The 17,202-nt window shown below is 38.5% G+C and overlaps 1 protein-coding gene across 1 annotated transcript in view; it reads right to left on the bottom strand.

Annotated features, from left to right (window-relative positions):
- Nucleotides 1-558: 558 nt before the first annotated feature.
- The window catches only part of FGF14 (fibroblast growth factor 14), a 401,195-nt gene continuing 384,551 nt past the window's right edge, over nt 559-17,202 (bottom strand). The window contains exons 4-5 of the mRNA XM_009997936.1: nt 4,279-4,477; nt 559-1,906 (exon numbers count right to left, since the gene is read on the bottom strand). Coding sequence (XP_009996238.1) covers nt 1,770-1,906; nt 4,279-4,477 — 336 coding nt within the window. The 3' untranslated portion in view covers nt 559-1,769. The remainder of the gene's footprint in view (nt 1,907-4,278; nt 4,478-17,202) is intronic.

The following is a 17,202-nucleotide window of genomic DNA, read 5'->3' as shown; positions in this document are numbered from 1 at the left end:
ATGCTAAAAAAGGAACAGTGATGTCCTTTTACATTTTGTCTTTAAATATCATGGTAACCACAAGAGGCCAAGAGAGCATTGCCAGACAGTCTTCCAGACTGAGGTACAGTTTGGTCCTTGTTGCCCTTTCTGAGAAAGAAATTCCTTCTTAAGCATACAGAGAATACCCATATTTTTATACTTCAGAAAGCCTGTGCCTAGATGTAAGTTATTATGTAAGTTATTTCAGTGGCATCCCTGTGGCATTCTCTAAATCTTTACCCTCAGCCTAACATTGGTTCCGCTGTTCACAAGTGACAAACTCAAAGTGTTGATAGTGTGTCTGGTCATCCAAGGCTTCAATTTTACAATGTTTCTGATTTCTTCTAGGTTCATGTAGGAGAAAGTACAGTATATAGAGATCAAGGCAAGGCACCTTCAATCTAGCAATTTGGTGGGCATATTATCCTAGGAAGCTGGGTGGAGGTATGTACTAGGGTATCAGTGAGATACATAGGACTGGACTTTGCATGCTTAGCTAAAAATAAGAATAAATTTTTGTAATATCTCCAGTTTTAAAACCTTTTTTTTTTTTTTAAACACCAGAAATATTAAACTATAATTTGTAACTACCCTTTGCATTGGTGCTGCAAAAAAGAACACAACAACATCCTTGCCCATGCTTTGCTAAGTAGGTGTGGGATTCAGCCAAAAATAACAATGGCATTAAGTTCAGTTCCTTAAAAACAGGAAAGGATTATATTTGAAATGGATTTAGGTAGCACATTTCCGGTTAGTCTTACTTATTTTATTTTTTTTTATTAGTGGTGGTTGTTTTTCAAACAATGAAGATTTAGTAGATGAAAAATGAGCCTTAATTCAGGCCTACAAGGCCTACAAAATTCTTTGGACCCACTTCCTCAAAAATGAGTGGGTCTTGCTCGCTGGGCAAGGCAAATGTTACCATTACCAGTAAGCCTGTGATATGTATAAAACACACACACAAAAAGAAACTATAAGGGGATGCCAAACACTCATTTCAGAAAATTTCCCACTGGTTGTGTTTGACACTCTTCCCTCCACTATAATGCCAACCTCAGAAGCACAGTATCTGTTACTAAACAGTATTCACATTTGATCAATATTGTAAGCCAGAGACAACAATCCTATTCTTCATAGATATAATTTATAATAGATTTTTGAAGGCTTCCTGATTCCCTGATTGCTTTCAAAACTAAGCCACTGGCAACACTTAAGTTAAGAGAAACACAATCCCTGCAAAAGGTCACAGACAGTGGAGCGAGCAGCCTTATAAAAAAGGGAAGAAGAGAAATCCATAATAGCACAGGTTTACAGCATCTAACTAGAAATTACTTGATTATTTGTGTGCTACAAAATAGAACTTAAACACATGGATTTTGCTGAAACTGGACTCAAAAAGGGATTATGGGCAATTGTCAGCAGGCAAGGTATCAAGTGTACTTGTGAAGTATGTCATTCACATGAAGTGTCACAGTCACAGAAAAGATATTAAAAAGGCATTCCAATATCTGGTAGGGCATTCCATGGTCTGAGTTTAGCTGGTCCATCCAGGTGTCTTCTCGCTGCGGGTGGAGCTGCTACCTGTTGGGATTTATCCGCTTGCAACAACTCAGTTCAGAAACAGCAATGGGCCGGTCTGCAACTTGCTGCAAGCTGATCCACAGACACTTCAGAGGGGAAGTCTGGCAAGGATAAATCACTCAGCTGTACTCAGGACACAGTAAGTCACAACACCTGTGGGGATCTGGCTATGTCGTCTTACTCTTGTTCACTGGTTTCCCGCCATTCATTATTGCAGACGCACTTGTGCTTTTACTTGGAGTTACCCCAGCCTTTGGCACTGTTTCTCCAATATCATGCAAAGATGGTTCTCGGTACATGGCAACTGCAGGGAGACAAGAGAAAAGGAGACACGTTTTTAAGGATGTAATTTATTCAAGAGCTTGTCTCAAATAGGATTCATTTACTATAGAATCCATGTTCCTCTTGCATGTAAGAAAACTAGTTTGACAGACACTTCTCTGCGTGAGTGGTAGCTTTGCTTGACCCTCCTAACTCTTCACTTCTTCTGTGTTTGACTTATAAACACTGAAGGAGATGGTATGTTTGCTTGTTTAACATAAACTATAGAAGCCTTGGAAATGGAAAATGACTGTTCTGTCTTTGCATGAGTGTCAGACTCAAAAAAAAATAAATATATATATACACACACATCTGCATATATATATATATCCATCCCTTAAATAAATATTCTGCAAGTTTTTAGAAGTAAAACACAGTGAAACAGATGGTGTTTAACAAATGGGATCGTATGATACAGTTGTCTAGACTTCAGTGGTATTTCTTATTCCTATGTTGCAAGACTAGGCTTGTGTCCAGTTCTACAAAGATATTTGTTCATCTGTCTCCCCAATCTGAGGAGCTTGGCCATAATCTCTTCAGGTGTGTACTGATGAAATGTCCAACACACTACTCCAGAGGGTACACCAGAGGTTTGGGTTTTTTTCTTCTTCCTGTCCAAAAATGTATGCGATAAGCGCTGAACCCCACTGAACGTAGACATGAAGAAAACTCCAAATTAAAGTATTAACTGAATTCTTAAAGGAATTTAAAGTTTGCCAGTGCACGTCAGTCCCTATTTAACCACTTCAAATTCTTTGAGGAAAATACCTGTGTTTAATTACACTGTTTCAACATGGAGCTGCCTTAATGATGAACGCTCTTGGATAATTCAATTTCATTTTCCATGTCACTGAATCAGGTAATATTTCCATTTATATCTAACTTCTGTATCATTTATTTATATCAGAACAATGTTAAAAGATATATCAAAGGAGTCAAAGGAATTAATCATCACACTATGCTTTTAGGACTGGCTGTATGCTGCCATAGAGAGCACCATCTCTCCATCCCTTGCCTAGAGTAGGGGGCAGGAGCATCAAAGAACTGACCTTGATCTTCAGTGGTGTGAAGTCTCATAATAAATATGAAGGGCCCCACAGCATCATTAACTAATCAAATACTTGTTCTAACATTTCCAGTGACATGATCTAAATCCTTTTATGGCTTTTGAAAGTCCAAAATTAAACGTCTTCTCTAGAGTACATAAAGGCTGGTTATGATCTGTATCTTCAGAGTGCCCCCATCACTGTGCTTAGGACACTTTACTGATTAAATAAAAGAGCTTGATTAAATAACACCATGACACACAAAAATATTAAGTCAAATAACATGAAGTGGAACTATAAACTAAGGAGTTATATAGCTGAGCTGTCATATTTGATGAATTTCATGGGCAATGTAAACCACGTTATGTCTAAGCCATTTTGTTAGAGTCTGACCATCCAAACACTAATGCAAAAAGTAACTTATTTTCTAATCCATACGAACTGTTGTTGCTTTTACAAATGCACTGGCTTTCCCTCCCTACAATTCTTATAATTTTAATATAAAAGGATTGACATATAAACTGTCAATATTGTTTGAGAGGTCATGAAAACCATCTAAGCTTTTGTTTGACAAGGCATGAAGGCATAAACCTTAGTTCAAATATGAAGTTAAAAAAGGATTATTCAGATTATTTCCTTATGATGAAACAGAAACATTTATCAAACTGATGCTTTAATATTTTTTTTTTAAGTTAAAATATTAAACAAATATTGAAGACATAAATAAGTCCACTTTTCAGAGAATGTGTGACATAATTTTGGTGTGTAGGATCAGTACGACTTTTAGTTGCTTCTATCTTGGTTTAAAGGCCCCCTTCCACAAATTACATGCATTAAATCAACTGGCTAAGTAATACAGAATTATTTATTTTATAGAGAGACCTTTGTGTTTTGTATTAGAAAGCTTTTCCTTTGAAATGCCAGTGTTTCATCCATTCCCTTTATAACTTCCAATTATCCTACAAGATCCATTATTTCATTCTGCTTAATGAAAGGACTATTTTCTCGCTGCAAGATTCACAACAGCTTTTGTCCCTGCCAAGAAAATATTTTTAAAACAGCACAATGCACTTCCACAAAATATTTATTTTCTTGCAAAATGACCTCTTAATCCCTGGAAAAAATGTTTTTACAAATGCCCTTTCTAGCATCACTACGCCAAAGCGCAAAACTGCTCCATGAATCCTGGGGATTGGCATTTGGAATGTCCCCTTTGCAGAGAACACACACTCACAGAGGTCTTTTAGAGACTATTCCCTCTTCTTGTAGGATTTATAGAAGGATCTGGCAGCAATTGACTGAACCTCACCTTCCAATGGCTTGGGTAGAAAATGAGCTGCTGGTTTTGTTTTCTTCACTCTGTTTCCTTTCATGACCTGCCCTTCTTTGTTCAGCCCCAAGAACCAGGCCCTCCCGGACTCCTGTTGTCTGTAGAGCATGGATGAGTAGATTACATAATAATTTTCAAAAACAGACTCCTTGAATTTGCACTCAGGTGTAAAAAGCTCCTGTGGGAGGAAAAGTAAATGTTAAATGATATCTGTGAAGTGTGGCTTCTGTTTTATTAACTTACAAAGACCTCTTGGTAGGTTTAATATATGACTTATAATAAAGCTTTGTTCTGGGACCAGGAGATGTGTCTTCCTCTAGATGAGCTCCAGATGAAGGTATTTCAACTCCCATGGATGCCTTTGTTTTCCCATCTGTGCAACAGGGTTAGTGTATGTTCAAAGGAGAAAGGAAGCGACACAGGCATAAAAATAGTATTTAAAATACAGTCATAATTACTATTGTGCTTATTTTTCTGATAGGATATCCTTGTAAAGATTAAGGAAGTCTGTGTTAAAATAGCATTAATGAGAAAACAGTTGTTCTAAATGTACTAACTCCAACAAACGCCCTCTATGCTTTATAACTAGTATCTGATGCTTTAAAGAAATGATGCTGCCAACATATTAAAATATATATAACTTCTTAGAGTCTGCATGGCCTGAAATACCACAGGCAAACATTATTTTGATGTACAAATTTATTTCTGAAGAAAAATAATTCCTACTGACATCCTCAGCATTCATCTCAAAACTGGAATGCTTTCCAGAAGTCACATTCAGTAACAGGGCAGCTTTCCTGAACTGTTTACTAAGGTTACCCTAAGTACAGATTACTGTAGTCCAGTAGACAGTACATAATTTAAATATATGTTTTTGTAATACCACATGTAACAAACTAAACAGTGTGTACATATATTGAGACAGAGTTTACCAAAATCCTTTGGAAAAACCCCAGCAAGTTAATACACAAATAAAATTACATTTAAAACATCATGAGAAAATAGGATTCTGTGTGAAAGTGATTTTGTGCCTTTGGACCCACTTTCTGAAGCCTGTGAAAGATACAAGATATAAAAGGAGGAGATAAATGTGGGAAACTGGAAGATAGCTTGCTAAGCATTTGGAACACAAAGTTCCCAGCCCTCAAGTCCCTTTTTCGTATTTATCTCAGTTATCTTTCCATGAAGTAAAAACTTGGAAACAACATATTTTCACTTCTCTGTTTGCAGTAGTTGTAAATTGTTTTTTTCTTTCTCTTTTTTTGCTCCTGGCCCCATGCAGTACTGAGTTAACACCCAGCAGCTAACATGTTTTCAGGGTCTCTGTGCCATCCCCAGCTGCCTATATAGTGTAATAATTTCACAGCTGTTTCTGTCACAGGTTCCCCTTCTGTAAATCAAAGTCCTTGAAGACACAGATCCCCATATGAGAAGAAACAGATGAAGTACTTTACTGGATCTGCACTAAAGGTCACTTGGTGCACAACCAAGTTCTCCTAATGTTATGGGGTACACAGTATTTGTATTACCAGGGCTTGAGTTACCACTTGTCAGCAAAGCTGACAATACCAAGCATACTATCAGCTTTCTCAATTGTAAAGTAACTTTTAACCTGAAACAAAAAGAAATAGTGTATTTTATCCAGCATCAGAATAAAGGCAGTTACTGCAGCAGCTAGAAAATAATTTGTGATCCTGCCCTAAAACAGGTGGCTTTGTTTCTCTGAGCAAGCAGATGTAGTGGTCTAGAGGTTCCATTCATTTATAGGATGGAGAAAATATTCTCTAGTGTGTGCAATGGCCATCTTTTGGCACCACCACCTCTTTACCACCTATGTGCACAGCTGTAGTTTATATACACTTGCACAAATACAGACTCTACTAGAGGCACCAAAAATTAATGAGAGGAAATATTTCAACAGCACCTTCTCCTTTGCCACAGGGCTTTTCCTCTCTCTGCTCCCAGCCTTTAAGACATCTGTTGTGTTACTCTCCTTTCTCCTCCACTGATTTCAAACCAGAGTCAGGCTCGAGGAGACTCAAAACCAGAAGGCAGGGTGGTGTGCTAGAGGGAATGTCTTTTAAAGCAGAGCACATGCATTTACATGCGAGTCATTGTTCCTCGGCTGTTGAAACAGCAGATGCTAATCAGGAATTGCCTCCACAGCTCTCCTTATTACCTGCTTCACTGCAAATGCTACCCCCTGTGTTCCCCTCTAAGTTTTACTTTCTTGTAAAGCTCAATTACCATAAACACTACTTCTCAGCCAATACCCACTTTTTTTTGCTATAAACAAAAGCTGTTTGGCATTCCATGCTCCTCCACACTAGAATTGGTTGGCTGCCTATAAACACTGTTTGTGTGTTTTCCCAAACAATATGCATTAGGATACTGAAATGAGATTCCTTCAAATCACAACCCACCTCTGAATCAGACCTGGCTCTTTCTCATTTCTTTGGCACATACAGTAGTGTTTTTTTACAGTGCTCATTAGATGAAGAGGTAGTTATTTACTTTACAAAGTAAAAAAATAGATGGTGTCAAGACAATTACTTGCCTACTCCTGGATGCGGATTGATAGACTGGACAATCTGTCATCATTACTATTTATAGTTTTGAAAATCATAGTAATAGTCTGGTACACTTTTTTTGAAATATGAGGAAGAGCCAAGCCTCAATACTCTATTGTGCCTGAAAGTACTGCAGCATATCTTACTCCAGATGTCTGAGTAGTGTTGACAGCTTTGGATAGCTTTGAATTTGCCCAGTATATTAGGATGCAATTCTGCCTGGGATAAACTCTCAGTCAAAAAGTCACTTAACTATATATAACATTGCATCAGACTAATAGTTCCACCAATGTGGAGACTATTAATGAATTAAAATTAGACATCCCATGATAACTGTGCTGAGCTGCAGCCACCAGTTCCTCTGAGGAAAGCATTACTCAGAAAGAGAGTTCTGAAATGGGCACCTTCCCTGCGGCTCAGGTGGAAACCAAATATTTCCAAGTTAAGAGTGACATCTGAAGACTTGCCTCAGACACCATCTCAGCTGGCTGGAAATCTGTAAGCACCTATATTTTCTCCACTAAAGCAGCCATGACACCTTTCTGCATGTACCTTGGCCAAATCTAGATCTGCACACCTAAGATTCAACCCAGCAAGAACTCTGAGAAAATGACTAATGTGCTAACAGCACTGACTTGAAAAAATTCATTTGACCTTAGTCAAATCCATTGCTGGAGGGAAAGGCAGAACAATGGCATTTTATAAGAGAAACTCAATGGTGAGGGCACTCCCCTAGGCTACCTGCCTATCTGTATCCAACCTGAAGGAATACAAATTGGCATCTGGCTGACATGAATCATTTAGCTCTTCCCTGCAAGAATGACTTTTTGGGTTTTGATCCTAGGACAGTCTTTACATTTTGTATTAGGAGGTGAATGAATAAAGTGTAAACCCAGACCTGACTTGCAAACAAGAACTTGTGCTCAGGATTTCTTTTCCAAGGTCAGTGCCCAGATTTAACCTGCAGTCATATATAAAAGATGGCTCTCTCCTGTCAAAACAACATTTGAAAAATAAAGTCTGTACCAGCCACCAATTTCCAAAACCCCAGGAGTGGATTTTGGCTGTGAACTGCAATCTGATACAGCTTCATGGGTCCCAGAGAAATGAAGGATGTATGAAATTGCACCTTGCTGAGAAGAATTTTCACTTGGATATTTTTGCCAGCTTCCCACTTGATATGAGTCCTATTTGGAGATGTTTTAGCTCTCCTGGTTGCTGTAGCAACTGTAGTATCACAACACAGGTTGTGAGTGTAGCCTCGTGGATTCAAAAAGTCCTTAGTTTTGGGGTCCCCAGTATTATTGCCAAAACTTAGCATTGCAGTATAACATCATAATAATGGAGCCTTAGCTCATTGAGTCATGTGATGTCAGAATCTGCTTTCATTTAAGAACAAAACACAAACAAAATAAAGAAAAAGACATTATCTACCTCTGAAACTTAGGAGTGCCTGAATGAAAGAGCTCAGGTTACCTCATTGAAAGCAATAATTCTGCAGCTATGCGGGGAAAAAAAAAAAAAGCCTATGCTGTAAATCACAGAGTTGCCAAGTAAAAACTAGCATGACAACACAGCTGGCCACAGAGCTGTTTAAAAATTACATGAACACCATGATTTTAAGCAATACCTCTGTGCAGTCAATCAATAATGACTCGGTAAGCAGGGCTGAACAAAATGTTCCACTGCACACCATGAGGGAGAGTGTAAGACCATGGTCACAACAACAGGCTGTTCCAAGGAGAAAGGCTCCAACAAAAAGCTGCCTACCTTCAATTCCTGTCCCTTCAAGCCTCTGTAAACTTGGTTTTTATTCTGAAATATAGGAAAGGGGGGGTATCATTCTCGTTACAGCTCACAGAAGTGATCTAGCCAGCAGTCAGCCTCTGGAATTGTAGCCAGCAGCAAATAAGGAGGCAGCAGCTTCCCCTGGAGATGGGCATGACAGGGCTCACTCACCATGCCAGATGCAGCTGCAAGTTGAACTAGCTACAGCTTCTCCATGGTGCCAAGCAGAAAACACAACTGTAAGACAGACTCAGAGAGATTGCCAGGCAAGGAACAGCCAGTCTAACAAAACACAGTAATAACATTGCTGATCCTTTTCAGAACTCAAGACCAGTTGAAAATAATCTCAGTGTAATATTATATATTATTTGTCCTTAGAAGTCCAGGTTATGGAATAGGATTTCAGTGCTTTGGAAGTGCAGACCATGTGGACTCTGCCTTTCAATCTAAATAGAGCTTGAAACACGGTATAAAAAAAAGCCCAAACCATCCAAGCAACGGTATCAGCAAGCTAATAGCTGGTTATTGAACCTTTTTTATAGGAATGATGACAAAGGATTTTTAAGGAGAGACTGAAGAAAGGACCACAGTATGTCTGTGGAGGCTAATGGGAGATTTCTGCACAGTGAGAAAAGCAGCACAGAGTGGCCCACGAGGATGTGCCTTAAAACTGAAGAGAAGCAGTCTCTGTCTAATGAGGAGAAGGCACTTGAAACAGAAGAGAAATACAGTTAAAATAATGGAGCTGGGAAATTAACTTTGTGTCAGACTTCTGAATGGAGATGGTGGGGGTGGCACTGTGTTTCTGTGTGCAGGAGGGGTGGATGCTGGGGTAACTGAGGTGTGAAATTGAGATCTCACAAAACAGCTGCGGTGCTGTAGAAGGGCAAAGGCCGTATTATAGACATATTTATGCAGCAAAACCTGTAAGAGCTGGACACTTCACCTGCACATGAGAACTGGAAAATTCTGAAATTGATACTTTTCTGACTTGCTGCACACTGAATTACGTGATTTAGACTACCTTCTTGCAGTATACCTCTGACAAATGCTGGTGTAATAGCATAAAAAAGAGTTACTCATAATCCTCCACCCATAGCAACAAGTTTTTCCAAGCTAGATGAAAGGCTACAGTTCAAAATTATCTTGTTCAAGAGTTCCTCTTCAAGTTGCAGAAAACCCAGCAACACATTGGTTTTGGATTAAAAATAAATTGGTGCTAAGTTCCCTGTATGTTCAGAAGACATTTTGCTGATCTGGGCCTAAAAACCCCCTAATATAAACATAATTTTTAAATAAAAAAACATGAACAAGCAAAGTTGGCAGAATTTTCTCTTGCAAACTGACCAAATAAGATAACAAGAAACAGGGGGCTTTAGCTGCTGTAATACAAACCTTTGCAGTCACTTACAGTGACTTTACTAACAAAGCTTCAAAATGAAAAGCAGTAATAGCTGAACCTGCCAATCCTACAGGTGTCCCACGAAAGCAGCAAATGCTCCAAAGTCCATTCACATACTACCCAACAGTCCTCAGACAGAGAATTTCCTTAATATGCCACAACAAACAGAGAACATCGATACTGGCTCTTCAGAGCTACTGGTATTTTTCTTCTGTTTCTGTTCTGTTAGGTGGCTAAAAAGTGCACTTAAAACCAACAGTCAAATAACAAACAAACAACAAAAACAAAATGAAACCCCCCAGGTAAAAAAACCAGAGATTATTCTTGCTGCTTAAACAATCACTGAGAGTACAGTAAAGATGTCAGCATGTAAAAGCTAAACTTTTAGCCATAATTCCTTTATCTCATTTTTATTTTTTTTTAAGACCCAGAGGTGTGACTACCACTGCTTATAAAGAAATAAACCCACCATTTTGTCTAAATTCAAGCAAAAGTAACTGTAAATCAATGCTCTTCCAAATAGTAGCACTTACTTAACTGGGATTCTAATTAGCAGGTGTATGACTGGTAACATTAATAACGTAGCAATTATTTTATTCATGTAAATCCATAAATACCTAAATTATGGTCACAAATAAAAGTCACATAGCATATATAAAGACCAAATAACAAAAAATAGCTTAGACAGATTTCTGTTTGTTTAAGATGGTATTGATAGCAGCCTCAATTTGGCTTCATTTTTTGTTCAGATTGAAACAGAGCATAAAACAGCTTGGATTACAAAAACTTCCTTGTTTCATTACAGAAAGGTTGCTTTGCTTACAACTAGCAGCCACGGTCATATTCAACTATAATTAAATTCCCTCCCTTCCAGGGAGGGATGTTGACAGGCTTGAGAAGTGGGCTTGTGCAAAGTGCATGAAGCTCAACAAAGCCAAGTGTAAGGTCCTGCACTGGGATCAGGGCAGTCCCAAGCACAAATACACATTGGGTGGAAAATGGATTGAAAACAGTCTGGAGGAGAACAACTTGGGGGTGATGTTGGACAAGAAGCTCAACATGAGCCACCAATCTGCACTTACAGCCCATAAAGCCAACTGTGTCTTGGGCTGCATCAAAAGAAGCATGGCCAGCAGGTCCAGGGAGGGGATTCTGCCTCTTTACTTGGCTCTTGTGAGACCCCATCTGGAGTATTGCATCCAGTTCTGGAGCCCCTAGCATAAGAAGGACATGGAGTTCTTGGAGAAAGTCCAGAGGAGGGTTACCATGATGATCAGAGGGCTGGTGCACCTCTCCTATGAAGACAGACTGAGAGCATTGGGTCTGTTCAGCCGGGAGAAGGCTCTGGGGAGACCTTATAGTGGCCTTCCAGCACCTGAAGAGGCTACAGGAAAGCTGGGGGGGGGGGGGGACTTTTTACAAGGGCTTGTAGTGAGAAGAAAAGGGTTAATGGATCAAAACTGTAAGAGGGAAGATTTAGGTTAGGCATTAGGAGGACATTTTTTACTGTGAGGGTGGTGAGACACTGGCACAGGTTGCCCAAGAAAGTTATGGAAGCCCCATCCTTGGAAGTGTTCAAGACAAGGTTGGATGGGGCTTTGAAGAATCTAATCTAGTGGGGTGTCTGTGCCCATAGCAGGGGGATTTGAACTAGATGATCTTTAGTGTCCCTTCCAACAAAAGCCCTTCTATGGTTCTATGATATTCTGTATGGACAGCTACAGATCACTTTCATAAAATTATTTGCACAACTAAACAATGATTATCAGGGAAAAAAAAGTGTATTTTAAATAATAACTTCAAGGACAATCCCAAATTACTACATATATGCACTGCCAGAAGAAGTAATATATCTCTCTTCCAATCCACATAGAAGTTAAGATTATACTGCAAGCAGTGCTCAAGTATTTATCTTCTTTTGATGTATACCTACAATTCATAGTCATCAACTCCGTGGGACGTGGCTGAAATAGAACAAAATTTCCTTGATATAAGCATTTCTGATATATGGTTTGAAGTTTGTACAGTGTGATGCCAGAAGTGAACTAATGTTTTTGATATGAAGCCTTCACGCAGTTCTAAATCATGACTCTCCCATTAGGAGTGATTGAATCAAGGTTGTTTAAATTCGAAAAACTTTGTGGCATTTATGTGCCGAAATTAGAATACTTCAATAAGAGTTCAAGAGAAGAACTGCTGAAAAAGTGTTAGAAGTCTTAGAAATATTAGCAACAAGCCAGTTTTCTAACTATGATTTTAGAACGGGCTGCAGCCCACCAAGAGCAATCACACACTGTAGCATGTGGCCAGGTATAGTATCCTCCTTCATCCCCACAGACATATGAAGGAGGCTGGGGTTCTTTTTCTGCTTTAGTCCCACTCTGAACTTTCACAGAAATGTGTAGGTTTTGGCTCTAGTACCTCCTTGGCTACAAAGGAAATGTAGCCAGAATCCTTGTACCAGTGAAATGAGATATTCCAAGAGCACAGCCTCCTCCCCACCTAATTCTCAGCACCTAGCTTCCCTTCAGATTTACATTTGCAGTAAAAATCTACTCAAAGTCTTCAGCTCAAACACTAACTACAACTCCTTGCTGTATCAACACAGAAAGACATCTTTTATCTCTTGTACAGCATCGGTGATTAAAGAAGTCCAGTATCAATAAGGAAGGCACACACCTCAAGGCATGATTGCATTTGTTTAGGGAATGTCTTCTTCTGCTAATGTTACAGGATGTTTTGGAGAAGAATGTGAGTAAAGCAGCCTGTCTTCCCCTGTTGCTTCCACTCCGAACAGCCATAATTCATCAGCTTGTAAACAGCACCAGGTTCTCAGCTAGAAAAGGTCAGTGCTGAAGGAAGAATGGGACATCACTAAAATAAGAGACTGAAAGGAAGGATTTAACATCATAGCTGTAAAAACAAACCACAATGGGCTGGGGAAGAAATTCTTATCCTGTTTCCCCTTGATCCACCATTCTGTGCCTGGATGAATAATGCAGGGGAAATACAGAGTACTCTCAGGTATGGACTGAAACTTTTCAAATGACAGGGAAATTTTTTGAAACTGTTTTATCCAGACCCTTTCAGTCATTACTTTAGACAACCTCCTGTAATCCAAATGCCTCAAGTAGTATATTACAAAAAGAAGCAAAAACAGTTATTAAAATGACCAAGTACCTCCCCCAAAAGAACCAAGGAGGGTGACTTTTTCTTACCATTTACCATTAATGAAATCTCTGTCCCTCTGCAGTACTCTGAAATGCTGGATAAACTGATTCCAGTGTTTGCCACTGCATGCCAAGTATATTAGCATATGGCATTAGCTACCACAGTGCAATGTCAGATGGGACAGTATATTTTCATATATAAGATGTTGCTACATAGTATTTGCAGACCTCCTTGAGCATGACAGTATGACATGTCCATAACTATATATAAAAGTAAAAGTAAACATAAATGGATGCAAATTCAGAGGTATTGTGTAAGGTATGCTTTAGAGTCTTTTAGTTCTACATGTTCCTTCCAAAAGATGTGTGAATTTAAGAAAGTTTAAAATGGGTGTCATTTACAAAAGCTGAGAAGCTAGAAAAAGTGGCAAGAACACTCAAGTTATAAGTTGGCCTACTTTAGTGTACTCCTTTTAATTTCTTTTTTCTTTACATGTGTGACCTTGTTTCTCTGCTTGCCACCTTCTTTTATGACCTTTCAGTGCATGATTTATACTACGTAAACAACCAACTGTTATAAAAGAGAGGGGCTGGAATGAATAAAAGCCAATTAGGATAGGCCAATTATATGAACCTCTTGCTATTGTCTCCTTGTCATTCTTTTGCTGCTTTATACTGGGTGTTCATAAGAAGGCCATGAGAAGCAAGCACAGAGGAACCTCAGTCTGAGGAGACTAATGCAAGGCAAAGCCATTCTATAATGAATGCAATCAATTCTCTGAGAAAATGCATTAGCTGCAGTTGACCACTGAAAGCTGGGAAGCAAAGGGAGCAGAGATGTTTGTTGCTTGACTCTTGTTATGCAGCAAATCCATATTTTAGGAGAAAAACATCCATTCTTTCCTTCTCTCACTGTGCATCTTCTCGACCAGCTCTGTCCTTCAGCTATGGAAGCACTGCTGTAAGTATTCAACTGGTTTTCTCCATCTCCTTCCAAAGCAGCTTTCACATACAAAGATAAAAATCCATTCTCTGTTCTCCTTCCTGCTTTCCTTTTCCAGTGAGAAAGTAGAAAATGATGGACGTTAAATCTGAAAGATGGCCAAAACCTGACAGTTTGATAGGCTCTTAAATATTCTGTACTCTTTTCTGTTATGCATTCTCATTCTTTTGTTGAGATGGATGTCTACAGCACTGTTTCACTTAAACATAAAAAGTCTATGCACATATGATGGGACACCCAACAGAGAGCTGCCCACCACATAATGTCTGTCCATGAAAGGTAGTACAAGAGTAGAGTTTCCTGTCCTGAAATTATTCCACTCATTAATTTAAATGAAAAATTCTAAGTTTCTTGCTAATGTTTTGAAATGCAAGTGCAGAAAATATTTATATATACTTAGCTGATGCAAGTAGCAATCTTCACTTACAAATCTCTTTTCACTTCATATATTTCAGTTCATCCAGTGATCTAAAAATATTTTTCTGTTATTATTTAATTTTCACAGCATCTACATAACTGTTACTTCAAGTATCCGTTATCAGAAGAACCTTAAAGTACAGAGATTCACACTTAAACATTCAAAAGCTGAATAATGAATCTATACCAAAGGCAAAAGAAAATCCATTCTGTCTCCTGTTTTAACTAAACCATTAATGGAGAATAAAATGTCAGCCACTAAAAGGTATTTTTGGAATAGCATCATCATGATGTTAACCAGTCAGAAGTGGTGAAAGCAACAAGTTAGACAGTTTTCTGTATATCATTATATGTTACAAAAGCAGGAACTTAATATATTTTATCAAATAGGAGATGAGTACATGCAACTGCTAATTGCAGTGATGCTTGTTTTTATTATGGATGGGTAACAGTCAGATGATTATAGATACTTCCTGATGCTCAGAAAAAAATCCTGTTTAGCAACAGTCTTATAAAGGTTGACGATGAACAATGAGGATATAGAGACGTCTGGCAAAACCTATAAGGGTATGAAAAACAGAATGGTAGCAAAGGATTAGGGCTTTTATTTGCCTCAATGTTACCATATGCATTGCAGAACTGAGAAAAAAAAAAAAAGTTTGGAAACAGTTTTACCAAATAGCTTTCATCACAACAATAAACAAAGCAAGATTTTTTTATCCACAGCTGCTAGAAACGGAGTGGTAAGAACTAGTTTCTCAAGGTGTTAGAAATCTGACAGTTTCCCCTAAAATCAGTTGATTCCTTGCTCTCAAGCCTCTACCTAACTCATTGTCTATTATACTCTGTTCCTATCACTGTCCTTTGGAAGGTGAAAGCTTAATACTGCATGGATAACAACATATTGATCCTAGAACAGCTTCAATCTGTTAATGGACAGCTGTGATGAATAAAGAGATGTACAAATAGCCAACTCCTAACCCTTCTAATCTGCTCCTCGAGAATGCAGACTGAAAAAAAAAACCCAAAACACAACAAAAACCCCCCACATCTTTCTTTCTTTTTTTTTTTTTTTTTCCCTTTTTTCCCCCCCCTTTTTTGGCATCTACAGTGCTCTAATGGGAAGACTAACTCCTCTACACCCTGTTGCTTTCAGCAGAATTCATTATACCATGACACACACACGTACCAGTTTTTGCAGAGGCTCAGCTGTGGTGAATACATTTTTGAGAAAGAAATGAGGTTTTAGTCAAGATTATAGCTGCTTTTACTGATGCATGGAAGTGAATTTACATCACCTGTGTTCCTGAAAAATGGAGGAACTTCCTCTTTGCCAACATTGCATTAAAAAATGAACTACCTATTGACTTGAGTAGCTAATTGCAAAGATAAGCTGATAAACTGGATGCAAAGGATCAGGGTGAAAACTGTAGCCTACTTCAAAGAGTAAGTCGATGCATAACCCACCTTCAACTGGGAAAGGAAACACAATCAATACACATATTAAGGTGTTCCCTACTACACCCTCTTTAAGAAGCAGAAGCAAACTGCTGAATGCAAAGAAAAGACAGTTTTAAGGTCTTAAAAGGAGCCTATTGATTTCCAAAGAAAAAAGCAAGGAGATGAATATACTAGGTATTTTGATTTCCAAGGCAATTGGAAACACAATTTTTCACCAGTTCATCAAAGCTGAAGACAGTTTTTCATACATCTCTTTCACGAGAAAGGTAGAATCAAACCCAACTGTAAACACATGCTGAACTGCATGGCTCAACTCCAGCCAGTGACTTGGTTACCCCTAGCTGGTGTCTGCGGATGGTGCTGGAGTTACCTTGATCTCAGTTGCTTTTTCAGAGAACAATTACTTTACCTGTGGGTTATGAGCTCTAATTTATCATTAGTCCCTGGCTCTGTAAACCCCAGTGGTTCTTGATTACTCACATAACTTTCCTCTTACACCTTTTTTTATTTGCCTTTAATTTACCTGAAAAGCCATGTCTTAATTTTTCCAGAGTAAAGTTATTTTTAATTACTTTTCCTAGATATGCAAAATAATTCATTGTCACATTGTGAAGCACTAGCTACACTTTTATAAGATTGTGCCTCCTTGCTTACAGACTGTGGGATTTTTGTATTTGTTGATCTACATTCCATTTTTCTCGTCCATTTCCTTCAAGTCTTCAAAGAACATTTTGAACTGTAGTTTCTCTTTCCTCCCACAATAATCAAACCATCAGAATATTTAAAATGTTACTTCAGGCCATATGATCACCTTTTTTCTCCGAATGTCACAATGATGGCATGTCTGCCTTTATGCCCATATACACTGAGGAATCTAGCTGTTTACCATGACCTTATATTGACATGAAACAGGGCAAAGATTGGTCTTTCTGCTATACTTTCATCTTTTGAGCTACAAACAGCCAACTCACTCATCCAAAGCTTTATCTGGATTTCCAGTTTTCTCCCTCCCACTGTGTCCCAAAACTACTGCATGGCATGCATTCAGAAAATGTATTAGAACTGCATTTATACTTTGGTCTTACTCCTAGT

Source organism: Chaetura pelagica, unplaced genomic scaffold (genome assembly GCF_000747805.2).
Source record: "Chaetura pelagica isolate M959 unplaced genomic scaffold, ChaPel_1.0 scaffold123, whole genome shotgun sequence".
NCBI lineage: Eukaryota > Metazoa > Chordata > Aves > Apodiformes > Apodidae > Chaetura > Chaetura pelagica.
This window is presented reverse-complemented; position numbering and strand designations above follow the sequence as displayed.